The 19598-nt window shown below is 47.4% G+C and overlaps 1 protein-coding gene across 1 annotated transcript; it reads right to left on the bottom strand.

The window, feature by feature from the left end:
* Positions 1-224: 224 nt before the first annotated feature.
* Positions 225-18925, bottom strand: TCF25 (TCF25 ribosome quality control complex subunit). The gene is made up of 18 exons (XM_081920180.1): positions 18648-18925; positions 17005-17154; positions 16506-16580; positions 15964-16097; positions 13407-13472; positions 11626-11708; positions 10696-10826; positions 7720-7819; positions 6337-6430; positions 6022-6114; positions 5624-5729; positions 5072-5231; positions 4314-4401; positions 3523-3681; positions 3003-3093; positions 2021-2100; positions 931-1003; positions 225-465 (listed from the first exon to the last, which is right to left on the bottom strand). Exons 1-18 carry the CDS (start codon positions 18864-18866, stop codon positions 301-303), a joined length of 2067 nt encoding a protein of 688 aa, XP_081776306.1. The 5' UTR covers positions 18867-18925; the 3' UTR covers positions 225-300.
* Positions 18926-19598: the final 673 nt, after the last annotated feature.

Below are 19598 nucleotides of genomic sequence, written 5' to 3'. Positions count from 1 at the left end.
AAAGGAATTGAAATGGGGGCATGTGTGCCTCCCCAGCCTACTGCTTGCAGCTCCTCTCCTTAGGCAGGACAGTTGCATGTTAGCGAAACCTGGATCTCATGAAAGCAACTGTGTGCAGCTTTCAGAGCAAAGGGCCATTTCTGCCCTATCAGTTGTGCCAAGATGATAACCATGCCCTTTTTTCCTGGTGTGTGCATGTTTAAGGCACGGAGACACTCTACCCCTCTGGCTTATGATTGTTTATTTTGTGGCAAGGGAAGTTACAGAAGGGGCAGAAAGGAAGTTTTGGGGTGCAAGGGCCTAGTCCCACTCTCCCCCATCCCCCTCGGGGTTGTCGTCCCGTGGTGGCTCCTGGAACTGGATATTTGCCAGCATGTCCCGCATGGCTGCCATCAGTCTGTTCACACCTTGGTTCAGATTCTGTCCTGCACCCGGCTCTTCCTCTCCACCGGCTCTGACTTCTCCCTGAAACACAGCACAGGGCAAGGAGTTATACAAGGCAGTTTGACTGGAAGAGGTGCTGGGCACTGAAGGAGAACCAGCCCAGTCTTTGGGGTCCTCAGAAGAAATGCTAGAAAGAAGCTCATCTCAGTCTCTTTGCTGCAAATTCTCCATCTCTTCTGCTCCTTATACACTTAGGGAGGAAGGCCTGGACACTCCAGTCTTCTCGGGGGAAGAACCTGGCAGACTGGATTGTAGAAGCATACTAGATGGGGCTGATGAGAGTTGGATCAAGCAAAAGGGGGGCCATCTAGTCCAGCCTCCTGTTCTCACAGTTGCCAACTTGGTGCCCATTATGGGAAACCTGCAGGCAGGACTCAAGTGCAAGAGCACTCTCCCCTCCTGCCGTTCCCAGCACCTAGTACTCAGAAGCATGCAACCACCTGCATATCTGCCTTACCTTGGCCAGTCATTTCACACTCAACATACCTGCAAGTTGAAGTTTGGCAAGAGTGAGCGAAAGAAGAGAGATAAAGTGCTTTCATTGGCTGGATGGGTTGCCCTGGAAAAAAAAGAGAAAGTCTGGTCACAAATGGACCTCCTCCTCTTTCCTAGGAGAGAGGGCACGTCATGGCACTTCATGATCCAGGGAGCGTGCAATTTTGGACTACTATCCAGAAAGACAGTCTGGTGTAACAGATCTTAGTGCTGGACTAAGCTAAGACTCTGGTTCCAATCCCCACTCAACTATGAAACTCACTGGGTAAACCTCGACCAATCACAGGGGCAAGGGGCAGATTTTATGTCCTCTGAACTGCTTGGAGGAACGATGGGATACAAAAGGCAATGTAAAAAGAATAAATATTTGGCCCACTTCATGGGAAGAACAAAGTGACATGGGGAAGGGTGGGTGGGTCTTTGATGCACTGAGGAAGAGATGGACCACAGCTTATGAGCAAAGCATTTACTCTGCAGGCAAAAGGTCCCAGGTTCCATCCCTGTTATCTCCAATAGGAGGCAATGGGAAAGAACATTCTCTACCTGATTCCCCAGAGCACCTCTGCTACTCAGAGAAGACAATAATGAGCACGATGGGCAGGTAGGCTGGCCTAGAATAAGGCAGCTGACTGGTGTCCATTGGGACTAGAAAGCAGGGAGACCAAGAGGAGCCAGAGTTAAGTGAGAGGTGGAGCCAACTAATTCTAGCTTTCTAGTTTTGTCCCCATCCTTCTCCTTGCTGAGTTCTACAAGGGCAGCATTGAGGCTGAGGAGGAAGAAGCTGACAGGCAGTAATACCTGCTGGGCTGGTTGTAAGTAAACGGGGGAGATTACTGAGGGACGCAGGGCCTTCAGGGAAGACTGAGATTGGTGGAGCAGTGCCCCATTTGCCCTAATGGACCAGCTTCCACTGCCTGTATAAAAACTCGTAAACACAATGCATGTTTAAAAGATTCAGAGAACTGGACCACTTCTGGTCCTTTCTGGGTTTTTTTGTCTACCCCAGGCTGACACAGACCTAAGTAAATATCCAAGCTACTGAATTGGATGGAGGTATGCGGGAAGCAGCAACAGGTGGTACCTTTCTGGCCTTGTGTACGAAACAATGGAGTCCAGAGGTGGCAGGGGGTCAAACCCCATTATCGGCTGGGAGGTCACTTCCTTGAGAGAGGGAGGGAAATTGAATCCAGGTCAGAACTCATCACCATCTTTGTATTTAGTTGTAGCATTTTTTTACCCTGCTTTTCAGCAAATAGGCTCCTACAGGCTCTTACAGAAGAGCAGTAACTAACAAGACAATCCTTGTCAGTAGGCTTACGATCTAAAATACACGTCCCCAAAGGGAAAAGAAAAGCAAATTCAGGCATCCCTTCTTAAAATTAAAATATTTGTTCCCACAATGGCAAGCTTGAGTGGAAACAGTTCAGGGAGAGGTGCCTGATGTAGCTGATCTCTGGGCAGAGCCGATGGAGTGGCCCTGCTTCGCTTCCCTCCCTTTGCTGCTTCCTACTGGATTACTTATAAAGTGCCAAATATGCACTAGGTGCTGCACAAACAAACAAACAATCAAAACAAAAACAAAAACGGGTTCCTGCCTGTAGGCTAACAATCTAGAAATATTAGACAAAAGGAGAAGAGGACTTTGTAAAGGTGGGAGAACTGTGAAAGAAGAAATATGGCTGCTCTCAAGGTGGTGGCAGGTGCAGCCCTGGGATGGCTAGCAAGGCCTCTTGTGGGTGGGAGGGGCCCACCTGGCAGCAGAGCTGTTAAGCTTCCTTTACTGACGAGAGGCACAGTGCACACTTGCCATGCAGAAGGTCCCAGACATTCCCATTAAATGGTATCACGCAACAGTGTTGGGGGAAGCCTCTGCTCTCCAGCTAACAACACTGTACAGGATGGGCCATTGGCAGCTCAATGCCAGCCAGCTCCTTATGCCCAGATAACTGTGATATGGGAGCCCAGAAAGGACATATTGAGCAGAATCAGAAGAAGGAAGAGATACCCCCATAAAAATAGGTTTGTGAGGTGCAGCTATGCTGCTGCCTCATCCATTCTCTCACCGGAGGCAATGCTGCTGTGGCTTCCCTTATCTCCGAGAGGATCACATGGCGGTAGACATTCCTGGGAGCATTCTGGTACCTTGCCTTTCGCCTAAGGGCCAAAAATATTTCAGAGAAGTGGCTCTAATTTGCTATATGCATCCCTCAGAGCTCTCTTTCCCAGCCACACGTAAGCAAAGGCCTCCTCTGCAGAAACATATTGGCACCCAGGGGTGCTCACAGATTGCCAGAATCCCCCAAAAGTAGCTGCATTCAGTCAGCCCAGGTAGCAGTTCTTGATAGCTTCAAAAAGGTTTCTTTCCCGACCAGCCTCAAATTAGCTGGCACATCTAAGCAGGCACCAAGCACAGCCCACTGTCCAGCTATGTCTCTCCCCCACCCTCTGGTTGTTGAACGCTCTCTTCTCTCAACAGGAGGGTAACAGGGTGCAGGAGTCAGCAGAATATGGCAGGGAATGCTTGGAGCCAGAGCGGAAATGAATTCTGCCCGCCATCAGCCTGGACCAGGTGCAGAGACTCACTTCTGCTCAGCCTCCTCCAACATTGGGTCCTTGGCATCCACCATCCGCAACACCTCATGCACGTTCGTTTTGAGCCAGGCCATGACAGCCGGGTCCTTCCAGAGGGAATGGGTCCTCCCAAGATAGAGGGCAACCAGCTGGTTCAGCACAGGGGGCGAACTGCAGAGGGAAAAAGAGACACCTTTAAACATGGCAGCTTAAAGCACTTTGCTGCCTTAGAGGTCGACTTGCTGAGGACAACTCAAAGGAAGAGAAACGAGAGCAGAAGGCCTCAGTTCCACTACTAGGCGTCAAGGCTGATGAAGACTTTCACTTTTAGCAGGGCACAACACATTACACTTTTATCCTGCCCTTGTCCTGGGGGAAAGGGTCAGACACAGAGGTCATCCTTATGTCCATTCCATAGACTGTAACCTGCCCCTCCGACACTGTAGCAACAACAGACTAGACCGTCTTGAACCAGAAACTTGCCCGGCCTCTTTGCTGTAGAGATCCCTTGATGCTTGCTGAAAGCATTAGAAGAAGCTTCTGCTCTCCTGCTGACTGCCATTGGCCCCAGAAACTGACAACACGAGCACCCTTGTCAGCAACCGATTCTCAGTTTGACCTCACGTTGCTGACATGCAATCCTCTGGTTCTGATGCTTCCCTTGGTATTCTGAAAAACCTCCCTCCAATCTTGTTAGTACTCCATAAGAAGATTCAGCTGCTGACACCACAAAACGCCTCACCCCATTCCTGTAAGACTTGCATGTTCTTGGACTGCAAAGAGCATTTTCACACACGCCTTACCTCAACTGGGCGTCCAGTCCAAAGAATGCATGGGATGCTACTGTGGAATCTGGCTGCACACTGCAGCGATCCAACAAAGGCATAAGAACTGGAAGAGGCATGAAGAGAAAGAAATGAGAGGGAAAGACCTCCAACCGCCACAAATGCTACTGCACGGGTACTCAAAATGGGTCACAATATTGCTCTGCCTCTTGTTTTTTTATTCTTCCCACCACAGAAAAAAGTTATGAATGAAATGGACTTGCAAGGAGTGAGGTGCCATTAAAACCACACAACAGAACTTTTTTCTGGCCCCTAATTATTAAGGGGTTTTGTTTGAAGTCGCTGTGAAGGAGCAGAGAGGGTGTGCCTTGTCATGGGTCAGCAGCCCAAACTGGACTCCCTTTGTTTGGAGCAGAAGACATTCCCTGCTCAGCCATGCAAGGCTCTCTTGGCAGACCTTATATCCCTTTGGAGCCTGGGGCTGGAAGGGGAAACTGGGCAGGCCCCTCCCAGGGACCAGGCAGTCACAGCATGATGAAAGGCAGGACCCATGTGCTGCTCCTGGCTAAAGCGTGACAGTGTCTTGAAGGGAAAGCGCGGACAAAGAGGAGACGACCAGTCACGGGAAATCTTGATTAAAGCAACCCAACCCCCCTCTGAGGTTTAGCATTACTGCCCTCCCGGAGCCACCACTGCTGAGGGAATATGAAGGGCTTTATTCACAGCTGCGGCCTTCTGTACACCCATCTTTGAGCATTTGACACAGACAGACTCACCATTCGGGAACATGACCAGTGACTGCCGAATGAGGCTGGCAGCTCTTTCGTGGGCTTGGTTGATCTCCGACTCTGGGAGGTCTTCCTGCTGGCTCAGAAAGAAATATGCCAGAGGGACCGAGAAGGCAAAGTTTGGGAGTTGAGACAGGTTCCGATGACCCTAAAGGTGGGGGGCGGGAAGGGGGGGGAAAAGAGAAGCTATGTAAGTATCTGCTTGACAGCTGAGCTGATTTTTAAAAAAACTTGTATCCCATCTTTTGACCCTAAATGGGGCCACAAAGAAAATTACCAATTAAATGCAACACATTAACAGTCCATAAAACCAAACACGGAAAGTCAACAGTAACTCTAGTGGTAAATTGCATTATAAGAGTTGCTCATGAACAGGCTGCAGTTACGACCAGCTCCAGAGGAATCGGAAGCACCACAGGCTGTGGCCAGAGTGACTCACACCTAATTCTTCTGCAGGTGGTGGGGTGACCTTCTGGCAACTCAGCCAGACTCTTCCGTTCTCAGCACACTTCCTACCAGGGCCACCCACTAGCAACTCACCTCCCACTCCTGAAACATGCGTGTCAGGAAGGCGTACTCTCTTGCTCGTAGTGACAGCAAATCAATTATCAGCAGTATGCACAGCGGGTCATTCTCTGGATCAAGGCTTTGGAGATGGGAGTGGAATGCAAGGGTGGGGAGATTAAAAACCATGTGAGTCTATTGCAAAACCAACCAGCAATAGTCAAGGCCAACCAGCAAATTAATCAACCCTTCTCCATGTCTACATAAGGGAGTTAACTGCCCCCTTAAAAACTTTTGGAGAAATTAAGGGCTCAGTATGTAAACACACCCCTGCTCAGGGTAGAGGTGGGAGACGGGTGTGCTGGTCAGTCCTCCCACCCAGTCTAAAAGACAGACCAGAGGCCTAAAGCTGCCTTATAAGAACCAGTAGTTACCTCAGAATAAGTTTGCAGAACTCCAGGGCGGTGCGAGGACAACCTCTCCTCTCTAGGAAAATCATATGCTTGAACAGAGCCAGATAGAAGGCTCTGAGAGGCACAACAAAAAAGCAAATATTAATGATTAACAATATAACAACAATTCAGTCTGGGCATGAAAAAGGGCATAAACAGGCTTGATCAGCCATGAAGGGCAGCACATTCTGGTTCAACTCCTTTCTTGGCTTGTGCAAAGAAGTAATCTATCTTTAGAGTGAGAAGTCCTGACTGAGCAAGCAAACTCCCATTTGGCACTGTCAATGGGACTCTTACCTGTTCTCTGGCCTCCGGTAGTCCAGTCTGCAGGTCCCGCTGGTGAGGCTGAACATTGGGTGAAAGGCGCACTCCAGGGTGTAGAGGGCTCTTTCTGCAAAAGAGGCACCAAGAGTGGGGCATGGCTGAGTCACCTTCTGTAGCCTTTCATGTACTGATTATATTCTTCAAAAACAAGGCGAGGTATTAAATTTTAATACTTTAAGCCCATAAGGCTTGGGTGCAGGATACCACCTCCCTACCAACTTGCATGCTGCCTTAGATCATAATAACTTAAGAAGAGCCTGCCGGATCAGACCGATGGCCCATCTAGTCCAGCATCCTGTTCTCACAGGGCCAGCCTATGGGAAATCAGCAAGCAGGGCTCAAGTACAAGAGCAGTCCCCACTTCTGTGATTTTCTGCAACTGGTATTCAGCTGTGGTGGACAGGCCTTCCTCCATTTCTAGCACCGACATAACAATATTGTAGATTTTTAATGATACTGTGATTTGAACTGTTGCAAGCTGCCTGAATGATGCAAATGCATTTGAAGTATTAGAACAGAAATCTAATATATACACTATGCAATGTAAACAAACTATGCAATACAGATTTAATAACACACAGTAAGCAAGTTTTAGTGTTGGTTTTTGCTGTTGTGGGTATCATGTTTAGGTGGCAGCAAAAAGGTCAGGCAGAGGTAGCAGCAAGTGCAATCCCGCTCTGGTCCAAGCTACCTAGGAAATTGGTGTGTGTGTTCCCTCCTGTAGCACCAGAGCAGGGGTAGCTAACATGATGCCACCTGGATGTTGTAGGCTGCAACTTCCATCATCTCTGACCATTGGTGATGCTGGGAGTTGTGGATCAATAACATCTGAAGGACGCTATATTGGTTACCCCTGTCCTGGAGGCAGGAGACACCACTCATCTTTGGAGTTTTTGTTGTTGTTAAAATATTGTTAACCCATTTCTGTCAAATCAGCATTAAACCCAGATTCCACTAAATGCTAGAACTACTAAAATTAGTATTCTACTGTTGTCAAAATGGCTAGAGTGGGAACACGATGAACTGAAAGGGGACTTCATAGATGAGGTGCCACAAATGAGAAGGCCCTGTTCCCTTCAAGTCTGACTCTAAAGAGGAAGTGGAAGGTGCTTCCTAATCCAGGTGTCCTATGAAACAGTTGCATCCCAGGGAGTGAAGAGCAATGCTCTGGATTACTAGCTGGTGACACATATGGCTCCCACAATCCCCTATTCTGGAAGGCATGGCCCTCTTTAGAACACATGCATCCTTCTAGACTCCCTCCTCCGTTTTGGGGAGAACCATAATTCCAGGAGTAGCTCAAGCAAGACAGCACAGCCCTCCCAGCTTCTACTCTGGCTGCCCTCAGCTTCTTACCGACAAGGTCTCTGGCCATCTCCTGGTCCTCCTGCATCCGACAGACGTCACTGAGCTGTAAGAGTGAGTCTACATGCGAAGGGTTCATCTGGAGCAAAAGCTGAAAGCAGACAGATGAAGCAACCATTTTGAAATCTGTGACATGGCCATTTCCTTCTCTTCATATTTTATTGATCCGGAGGATGACTTTTCATGAAAACAGCCGGCTACATAATAACAGGCTAGGGAACAAACAATTACTCCAAGATGTGAAACATTCAGTTCTTTGATTGCTCCGAAGTGGTGTATTAAGTGAAATTGCAATGGGCTGCACTTCACCTTGAATGAACTCCCAAGCCCATCAACTGTGAATGGTGCAAGAAAACAGATCTAAGATTAGAGAGGGATCTCTGGGGTGGGGGTGGGGAGGGGCTGACCAAGATCACTACAAAGTTTTCAGTCAGCCTGATTAGGCACCACCATATGCATACGAGACAACTAATTTCAGAACTTGTACTGTGAGGCAGTTGATGACCTGAGGAGTTACACTAGGACACCTTGACTAGTCAATTGGTCAACAAGGGCCTAACCCCTTGGAGCTGAAGGAAGCAAAGGTAGCTGCAGTGTGGTGTGGGGGTGGCACATGCTGGTGGGACAGGACAGAACAGGGTCGTACCATGCCTAAGGGGCTGCACACAGCATAAGCTTTGATGCCTGCAAATTGCAACCTCAACTCACCCCTATCCCGATCACAATTAGCTGGGAAATAACAGGACTACCCAGCTCTAGTTGTGGGGTCTCTGTCTGACCACTTGTAGGCCACAGAATGCTGAACTCAGCAGACATTTGGTCTGACCATGACCCACTGTGCCAAGGCTTGCATTGCGACAACTGAGTGTCATCTGAATTTGCAAAGCTGCAGCTTCTAGCTGCTGCCTTCTGTTTTTCCCCAAGCCAAAGACGCCCATCAAGCACAGATCCCATGCCCAAGCAATGAGTGGTGAGAGTGCAAAGCGTGAGTCTTCCCCAGACAAAGGGTCTTCTATCTAAAAAACAGAACAGTGAAGTTTCAAAGAGCTGTGTTTGCCCTCATCGGGGAAGGGGAAGGGGGGGAGGCTGGGGGCTCTCCAAGCTCAATGTCCTGATTATGCTAATATTAGGCCAAGAATGATTTGCCTGCTTTGTGTGTACCATCAAAGTTGTTGCCCAACTTAATTCACCAGGATATGGTCAGTAAAGCCTCAAAGCAGAGCCTGTTCTGCTAAAGTACCAAGAGAAATTAGGCACTCCTTTCTTCAAATCTGGAAAAAGAAGTTTAAAAATAGCACAGCTGCCTATTCAAATCTTGCTTGTTAGAATCCACTCAGTGCTCTCTTTGCTCACCCCCACCTTCTCTCCCAGACAGGAGGGGCGTCCTCAGCCAGGGGCTTGCTTTATGGATGAGTTCATCCAGGTCAACAACAATGGCTGCAAGCCCAATGTGGAAATGAAGTTCCTTTATGACAGGCAGGGCAACCTCTGCACTGCAGGAGAGCCTTGTTCCACATCAGATTTCTGCTCCATAGAGTAACAGAACAGACTGCCTCTTCCCGAACCAATGACTTCAAGTTACAAGAAAGCAGATTAAACACCAGCAAGAACTTTCTGACAGTAAGAGCTGTTTGACAGTGGAGCAGACTCCCTTGGGAGGTGTGGACTCTCCTTCAATGGAGGTGTTTAAGCAGAGGTTGGATGACCATCTGTCATGAATGCTTTAGCTGAGATTCCTGCATTGCAGAGGACTGGACTAGATGACCCTTGGGCTTTCGTTCCAACTCTTATGATTCCCCACAGGACCAGGAGTACAGACCAAAGCGTCAACGAACATAATTATATCGCAATCCCAAAAGTGATTTTTGAATTTTCAGAAAGAGAGATACAAAGGAGGAACTTCCAGCTACCCTCCCACAAAATACAGAGTCAGCCTTTGGAATTCACTGCCTCAGGCTGTTGTGATGCTACCAATATAGCTTGCTTTTGGAAAAGGATTAAGTGAAAACATCAGTCACTAGTAGCAAAATATTCCAAGACACAAAAACATGGCAGCAGATAATGCTTTAGAAACCCACCACCAACAAGGGTCTCTTTAGTCACGGAACCCTTCAGTCCAAATCTTACAAACATGGGCAAACATTGTGCATAAGATCTGGGCAAAAGGATGCAGGATCTGTGACTATGCTATGTACCGTGAAGGACTAGAAGCCAGAATGCAGCAGGGTTTGCCATTTTTTGTCATATATCTCCATGTAATAACAAACTCATTGTCCTGTACTCCGAAGACCAAACTAGACAAGACATTTGTCATGCAGTTTGTTTTCTGCTGTGTTTGAGTTTAAAAACAGAAGGGGAAGGAGCCTTCTTAACCATTTCCCCCTGTCACATTCACAACCAGAATCGCTCACCCACCCATGCCTACAATTCAATTATTCTGTTTGCTGATGGGGAATACCAAAGGAAGCTCCCCATCAGGTTGTGCATGGAGAGGAGAAATTATGATCATGACTGTGGCTATGGGGCAAAGGGATACAATCTGACTTCGCTCCCTGCCCCTGCAAACCATGGCAAACTACGTGAGCAAAGAAACATCTCATTTGGTCCCAAGACATGGCACTTCTTGCCCACGCTGGCCGCAACCATTTTTTCCAGCTGTCCACCTCTGACCACTAGAGTGTAAGGACATCACAGTATACATGCCCTGCTTGTGAACCTTCTACAGTGGCCACTGCCAGCCTTGGGTCAGAGCAATTCCACAGATGGAATGCTGAGCTACCTGGACCATTGCTCTGATGTAGGAGGGTCCTTCTTGTAAAACGTTCAACACGCAATCGCCTGCTACAATACAGGTTGGCAGACTGCTGGATGTTCAGAGACCAGGTACTGGCAACAGCAAAAATGGCTGCCATTCTTACAGGTGGGTTCTGATCATCACAGCAGGGCCTTGTCCGATTGAGAACCTACCACCAGATTGTTTGGATCCATGGACTCCACGGCATCCAAGAACTTGAACTGCACCTGCTGGTATTCTCGATGGTGCTCAAATGCAAAGTGTTGTACCCCTCGCTTTGTTTCTAGCAGCGCCATGGATATGCCTAGGCAGAATTGGGGATGGGAAAGGGAGAGAAAGAGGGCTGTTAATGCACGATGCAATATATTTACAGCACCTAAGGGAACATGCCCAACCCAACTTAACTAGTTCTGTTAGTTGACTCCCTAGGGGGAGTTGGAGTCCAACAACATCTAAGAACCCAAGGTTTAGGAAGGCTGCTCTAGATGTTGCTGAACCACAACTCCCATCATTCCTGGCTACTGGCCATGCTTGCTGGGGCTGATGGGAGTGGTAGTTCAGCAACACCTGGAAGGTCAAAGGTTTCCTGCTCTTGCGCCAAAGCAAGGATTCTTGCTTTCTCCAGACTTAAAAACAAATTGAGGCTCCAAGCAAGCACACAGGCAAAGAAGCGTGGGCAGTCAGGGTTATAGATACTTGGGTAAGGAGATAAATTTTCCTTTCCGACATCTTCCAGAAAGCTAGACTGTGCAATGACTCCAGGCACAGAGGAAGAGTCCTCCTTTTGGTCACATAAAGAGAAAGGTGGGTGGAGTGACATACAAACACTGCTCCTACATGTCAGCTCAGCACATGAGGTCCTGCTACTTGACATGTGAAGATGTACTTCCTCACACACAAAATAAAGCAGCCTGCCCCAAATTGGCTGGGAATGATGGGAGTTCTAGTCCAAAACATCTGGAGGAAACTAAGTGGAAGGGGAAGATTGCACTAAAGTAACAGCTATGAAGATGGAATCAGCAACCAGGCATGTGTTTCCAACGCAGGTGTAAAGCCAGTGGGAGTCCACAGAGCACCTGAGGGAAGCGGGGAAAGCCTCTCACCTGTTTTGCTATGGCGTGGCCAAGTGTTCTTAGGCACTGTCAGCCATGTGCTGCGGACATACTGGCGCTGCCTCTGCCGTGGCCTGCAGAAGAAATAGAACTTGGAGACTGAATGCAAGACCAATGAATACCACAAGGTTTACCACAGTGACACAGACAGAGACACATACACATACACAAACAAACAGAGACACTCAGGCAAAATAAAATAATAACAATAATAATAATTATTTATTATTATTTATACCCCACCCATCTGGATGGGTTTCCCCAGCCACTCTGAGCAGCTTCCAACAAAATATTAAAATACAATGTTATTTTAGCTGAACATACTGATGAAAATTACTTTTGATATTTATTTTATTTATAAAATTTATATCCCATTCTTTAATGCAAACAATCTCAGAGTGGCCACATTCCAATAAAACAATAAAAATACACACATTATTCCCCCCTCATTAAAACATTAAAAACAGAACAAAAAATGCAATTTTCAATCTGCTTCATATGATGGCTCAGCATTTCATCTCCTACCCAGATTTCCAATGAGCCCTGTCTCAAGGGGCATTTATTTACCTGAGCCCTTATCTAATTTCCCGATTGGTCTTCTAGTCCACATGGCTGATGGCTTCATTTGGAGCCTTCTTTTACCATGAAAGGACTCTGTCATGTGACTGACCTACCCTGGCTTCCTCCTGTGGTTACCTGCTTGTGTATCATAAATATAATCTGGTCTCTCAGAATTAGGAAGGTCAGATATCATCTCCTTCCCACCTAACTAGAAAGCCATCTTTTTCATTAGCAGATTTCTCTCTGTTTCAGCCTTTCCCCACCTGTTGTCTCCCACAACCCCCATCAGCCACAGTCAGTACAAGTTTGCTGACTGGGGCTGATGGGAACTGTAGTCCAAACCAGGGCACCAGGTTAGTGAAGGCTGCTCTACACTTTGCTGTGCTCTGCCAGTAGATGCCGCTATCTTGCTGAAGCAAGCAGCACTATACGCACCAACAACTAGCACAGCACAAAAAATTACAAAATGCACCAAAACTAAGCAAACACCCACAAGATCTCCCACGCAGAGAGGAAACTTGTTTAAGTCCAACGCTGCAAGCTGCTCACGCGCTCTTTGTAAACAAACTAGAGAGTCATATGTAGTGCCTCAGTAAATTCAGCTGGTTAATTGATACTTGGGGAATGGCAAGGCGGTGAGGGAAAAGAAGCTCAACAGGACAGGTATTTAGGACAGCAGCACACTACTGGTTTGTGCCTACCAGAACTGGGACCATGGCTCCTGAACCTTCAGGTATCTGTGTTGGCTCCCTGCCCTCCTGAAGAAATTATAGGCTGCTTCCTGCACTTGGAACAGCAGCATAATCATGGTTCAAAGTCACCACCATGTCCTCTTTCCTACCACATTCGAATGACCTACAAGTACTTGTCTGCATCCAGGCACCTCACACTTGTAGGCTGGGCTTTAAAGAGATTGTTTAGATTAGCACAAAGGGTTAAAAACTGACACTATCTCTAAGGAAACACTGAAGCTATTGTGCTGAGGTCCCATTTCCCTCGTCTTCAGCACTCTGTGATGTCTGAGATCTCCACAACATCCCTTGTCTCAGAGACAGTCTAAAAGTGGAGTCTTAAGCAAGAGGCATTCAGAGTTCCTCAGCCTAAGAGGCTTAAGCAAAAAGTATGTTTTTTATAGGACAACTGGCAGATGCTTTAGTCTCCCACAGGACCTAACTATGCACATGCTTCACACTTCTAGAGTTTGAACTTACCTCTGATCACCAAGAACTGCTCGGGCCCCAAAATATCTCTTCAGCTCTGTTTCTGGATTCAAGTTCCTGGAAAAAATTTGTAATACAAATCCACCTATTTATTTATTTAAATTATTTCTATTAATTATATACAAAGAACAAGAAACAGGTCTCTGCCCTGAGAAGCTTACAATATAAAATTCAACAGCAGGTGGGGAGAGCGCCGTTGTGCTCAGGTCCTGCTTCTGGGCTTCCCCTGGGCATCTGATTCGCCACTTTGAGAACCAGACAGGCCTTTGGCCTGTTCCAAGAGGGTTCTTCTTATGCAACAAGAGAAGGAGCAGAGATGGAGCCAGAGGCAGCCAGGTGACAAACACCAATTTGCTTCAGTTTGTTTAGGCGTAAGTCAGGGACAGGAAACCTATGGCTGTCCAGATTGCTGGCCAATGGTCATGGATGATGGAAGTTGGAGTTCAGCAACATCTGGAGGGCCACAAATTCTCCTATCCCTGATGAAGATGTTCTGGGAGACAGATTCAAGCTTACAGGAAGGGAGACATGGCAGATGCCCTCCCCAAAAGGTATATTCAGCAACCCCTTTGCTGAAACAACCTACCTAGCCTTACATTTCTTTCCATACTTCTTCTGAGTGTTTCACTTATCTCTACTACTGGAGGAGCAGAGGCTATATTTAAAAGGGCAGAAGCAATAGGGACCACAGTAAACAAACACAGCAAGAAGCAGGGCAGCTTAATACGGTATTTTCATCTCACTACTCCTTGCCCTTTCAGTATTGCTACAAAATAGCTTCTAAACAGAAAATGCCAATACTGCCCTCTCTTGATCAAACAGTGCAAGACATCTAACACACCACTAAACTGCCAGCAATCCTACAAGCAACTGTAAACAGGGCTGAAATTCAGTTGCACTCTCTGAAATACGGTGCAGAATTCTGACCTCTCAGAATGTAACTCTCTGTTTTGATCAAAATATATTTCTGACCCCTGTTGAGGAGAAAGGTTTGAAATATGCAGGCAGGTCCACTACCCCCGCCCCCCCAAGTGAAAGGAGGGCTTAAGGCAGACATTTCAATGGTCAGAGTGAAAATGGTGCGACTTTCATGTAAAATGCTGCAGTAATAATAAACTGAGGGAAGCTTGTAATTTGATCTGCCCTTCTACATAACGCCCACTCATCATGCCACCTCCACCTCTTTCCCCCTTTTCTTCCTAATGTTACACTAATGTCTCAGCAAATGAAACTGGTCTGTAGACAATGTAGCTGGAAAAAAGAGACATTGCACATAACTTTTGTAAACCGAGAAATCCTTAATAAAAATATGTTTGTTTGTTCTTTAAAAAGTTCAGTTTTTCCACAGACTGTTGAGAAGTTTTACCAAAAACTAGGAGGACTATTGAGAAGTGCATGGAGTCTGGGGAGAAGCAAAAGCTGAAATAGGAAAGAGGCTAGACAATTTAGCCACCAGAGAAGGTGAAGAAGAGATGCTCAAGTTCCATTGTTCAATTATTGCCTACCACAACCACTCCCACTTTTTGAGGATACACCACACATGTATGATTTTAAAAGACAACAATTCATTGTATTTGCATTGAGCTTCCTGTGAGGCATGCCTTATTTTCTGGGAGGAACAACACACACATACACACGGAACATCTACTGAGCTGCTTCAGCTCTCCCTTCCCAGGTGTAACTTGACAGGCCAAGGATTTGGAGACACCGTTGTAGCAGCAGCACAGGAGGTGCAAGAAGTGCTGGTTGGTATGGCTGGAGGACATGCCCTTAAGTCAAGAATATGCAACATGGTGCCCTCCAAATGCTGCAGACCACAGCTCCCATCAGCCCCAGATAGTATGGCCAATACTCATCAACATGCTGCAGTCCACAACATCTGACGGGTACTACCTTGACTATAATATGCTGCCATCTAGCATGGACTCCTACTCCCCACAGCAGCAACCAGGTCCTTCTCCAATCTCTTTAATAGTTTACAAAGCAGCAAATGGGAAAATCTAAGGTAGGTGGCAAAACATGCCTCATCTCCCAGACATGAGTTGCTCACTGACCCTGATTGTTTTTCCCATTCATCTTTGGGGAAGACATACTGTCTGCATGTTGGAAGGTACTTTGTTGGCAAATAAAGAGCATCTCCAGAAACTCCTGATATCAAAACCTCCACAGCACACAGAATACATGCAGATGTGACAATATAAAACAGGGACTTTATTAGGAAGATAAAGGACTTCTGTGAATGGTTTCTAAATGCAAAACAAATGGAAAAAGGAAGCAACAAAAGCTCTAACAGCACTCTCTAAAGCAGAGGAGGAAACCTGTGACCACTGAGCATGGCCAATGGTCAGGGATGCTGAGAGCAGTAGGCCAGCAACATATGGAAGGCTGCAGCTTAGCCACCTCCGTTCTAAAGCAAAAGTACTTTTGTGCAGGAATTTTGGTTCCTCCCAAAACATTCCACAAGCCACAGACTTCATTTGGTCAACATGCTCCCAGTCCCAAGTGTCCCTAGGTTAGGAAAACGCCTTTGTAAGACTCGGCTTCTTACCTGTGCTCTATGTAGAGCAAAGGCCGATGGTCCGTGATAACTGTGCTCTGGCTCTGGCAAGGTGGCCCATTGGAGTTCTCAATCCTCACAAGGATGCTTTCAATGTCTTCTGCATCGTCCTCGTCTCCAGGGCACTGTTAAGAAACATAAAAGTTTACAAAGAAAGCTGCAATCTTCTGAGATGCAGCCCCTGATAAAGATGTCTGTAATGCCTTCCACATACCCAAACATACTGCTTTAACTTGTCCTAGAACACGTCTCTTCACCCTCTTCTACCAATACGGTGTGGCTGTGTATCTGTCACGACATCTAGTCTCTGTTCACTACATCTAGCTGGTCAGCTTTCACTGGGGCTGGAATTTACGTTCCCACCACATTTTAAAGAGCCAATCCTACACAAGGGTATATAAATATTTCAAATCCCAAGGGGGCCAGGAGGGTTCCATTCATCCAGCCCTGTCTTATCCTTCCTATATTCATTAGCCAGCCTCACTTGGCATCCCCCTCTGGGTGCTAAACCCACAAACTTAGTTCATATTTACCAGAGACTCGCCAGATGCATTCTTCTTATTCTTTCTTTTCTTCTTTTTCTTTCGTGATTTGTTATTTGAAATAGGCTTTTAAAAATAAAAGTGAATGGTACAATTAAGATACATATATTGCAGCATCAAATCAGAAGCAGAAACATAACTAAGGGATCTAGTTCTGAGAAAAACTTCAGCATTACTTCAGCATTTCTTTTTAAATCAATCATCTCTTGATTCACACATTCTAACACACAGGACACATTTGCATAGTGGCTATCCTAGGAATGAGATGCAATCATGTAGCACATCTGACTCCTGAAAGTAAAGTTTGTCAGGAGTTTATGTCACAGCAGTCTTCCTGTCCAGGAAGCAGAATCTATACAGCCTCACATTATATGTATAAGGTTTCCCAAGGAAAGAGCACCTTGCCTTTTCCAGGGATACATCTGGGGCACTCACTACTCTTTTGCACAGTTATGTGTGTTACTGTCCCAGCTGCCTACAGGGTACTTGCCATCTGGTCCGGTTGCTCTGTCTCGTCTCCTTCTCTCCGCCTGTCAGTCTTGAGACCTTCTTTGTTCCCTGTGTCACCCTCCTCCTGCAGCCTGGAATCATCTTTGTCCTCTTTAGATGCTACATCATCCTCTGCTTCTTCATTGGTTATCTGTGCAGGTAAAAATTAGTCTAGTTGAACAAATAGGACACATTCCCTAATCATTCCGTGAAATAAAAGCACAGGTTATGTTTGTTTCATTTTGCAGAATAGCAGAATAATGCAGAGGTGTGGATTCTTTCACTTATCATATAAAAGGGAAACACCACAGCCTGGTGATAAGTCATGCTTTGATAGAGAAAACCACAAGTTCAATTTCTTGTAAAACACACTTTAGAAAGCAGGGCCAGGAAAGCCCTCTGGTTTGATGCTTCAGAGAGCCACTATCACTCAGAGTAGACATTACTGGGCTAGACAGACCAATGGCCTGATTCTATATAAGATGGCTTTCCAAATTTATAAAACGGGGGGGGGGGGAGGAGAAGAAAAGAGACTAAACGGGCCCAATTATTTCTCTCTCCCTTATAATATTAGAATGCAGGGCCAGGAAACAAAGCTGACTAGCAGCAGTCACAGGAAAGTGCATTTCATGCAATGGAGAAATTAACTTCATGTCACCACACAATATTTGCCAATAGCTCAGCTTGCTTTAAGAAAGCAACTTCATGGCACATAGAGCTTCCCAATACAAAGTCATTTTTTGGGGGGGGAGGGGGACTGTTGCCTTCAGGTCCTACTTCTAAACTTCCCAAAAGCATTTGCTTGGTCACTATGGGGAACAGGATGCTGGACTACATGACCTTAGGGCTGATCAGTCAGGAAATTCTGATTTGCTATGACAGCTAGGGACACGGGTGGCACTGTGAGTTAAACCACAGAGCCTAGGGCTTGCCGATCAGAAGGTCGGCAGTTCGAATCCCCGCGACGGGGTGAGCTCCCATTGTTTGGTCCCTGCTCCTGCCAACCTAGCAGTTCGAAAGCACGTCAAAGTGCAAATAAATAAATAGGTACCGCTCTGGCGGGAAGGTAAACGGCGTTTCCGTGCGCTGCTCTGGTTCGCCAGAAGCGGCTTAGTCATGCTGGCCACATGACCAGGAAGCTGTACGCCGACTCCCTCGGCCAATAAAGTGAGATGAGCACTGCAACCCCAGAGTCGGTCACGACTGGACCTAATGGTCAGGGGTCCCTTTACCTTTATGACAGCCAGCAGTGGAACCTCCACATACTGCGAGGGTATTCAACTGAATACCATTTGCTGGGGTAGGGAGAACATAAGAAGTGCCTAACTGCTGGATCAGGCCAAAGGGCCATCTAGTCCAACAGCATCAAGAGGCCTATGGGAAGCATGCAAGTAGGACCGGAGCTCAACAGCAACTCTCTCAGCTGGCATTCAGAAGCATAAAAAGCCTGCTGCCTGCCATCACGCCCTGCCGCTTCTGAGCTTCTTGGAAACATCTGCCAGGCTACTACGGGAAAGCAGCGGAAGCTGAAGCGGGCGGCGGGCCTTTGCCTCTTCTTCTCCTTCTTCCTGAGCCATTATGGCAAGCCTCCTCCCTCCCGCTTCAGGGCCACACTGGCGGCAGCTCAGCAGACCCGACCCTTACCAGCTCGAAGAGGTTGGTGACCCGACCCGCCGGCTCCTGCCGGGGCCGCCTCCTGCTGCCTCCAGCCCCCGACAACGACGGCACCTCGCCTTCTCCTCCACCTCCTCCGTCCTCTTCCTCCTCCTCCTCCTCCTCGCCGCCGCCTCCCACATCGAGGCCTCCCAGAGGCGACTGCCCCCGCGACTCCCCCCTCAGCCTCCTCAAGGCCCGTCGCGACATAATAGAACCGTAGCACCCCGGGCAAGAGAAGCCGACGGACCGGAAGCCGCCTGGAGGACCCGAAAGAGAGCAGAGGCGCTTCTTCGTGACGTGTGCGCGTCGCTGCCCGAGAGGACGCCTCCGACGAGTCGGGCGGCTCTGAGCATGCCTCGTTTGCCTGCGCAGGTCATATATTTGATTCCACCAGGACCGTGCGGCAATAAGTCGCGGCTGCAGAGCAAAGCTTTCGCCTTGGGCTGCGTGTCCGCAGGTCCTCGATTCCAGCTGGAATTAAGAGCGAAGGAAGAGCTTCTTGGATCCGGCCATCTGGTCCCGCATCCAAGCTCTCGCAAGCGGGACCCGAGCACCAGAGCGCTCTCCCCTCCTGTGGTCTCCAGCAACTGGTATTCAGAAACATCGCTGCCTCCAACTACGGATAGGAAGCCCAGGCGTCGTGGCTCGTAGCCGTCGATAGCCGCGCCCTCCATGAATGTGCCTAATTCTCTTTTAAAGTCACCCAAGTTGGGGTGGATATTGAGATTGAGGAAAATAAAGGAGCATCGTTCTCTTGTATCTGGGCCTTTGACTGCTTGGTTTAATGTGGTTAGAACTGCCGTTGTGGAAAAGATTACTCATCAACTGAAACGCAGGCAAGGTCAAACAAAACTAGACTCTATACCCTTTCATTTGGCCTTTTATTAATTTAGTTGGCTTTCTGAAGAAACTGCTCATTCAAGCTTGGGAAATGTAGAA

Source organism: Podarcis melisellensis (genome assembly GCF_964234715.1).
Source record: "Podarcis melisellensis genome assembly, chromosome: 8".
NCBI classification, from domain to species: Eukaryota; Metazoa; Chordata; class Lepidosauria; order Squamata; family Lacertidae; genus Podarcis; species Podarcis melisellensis.
This window is presented reverse-complemented; position numbering and strand designations above follow the sequence as displayed.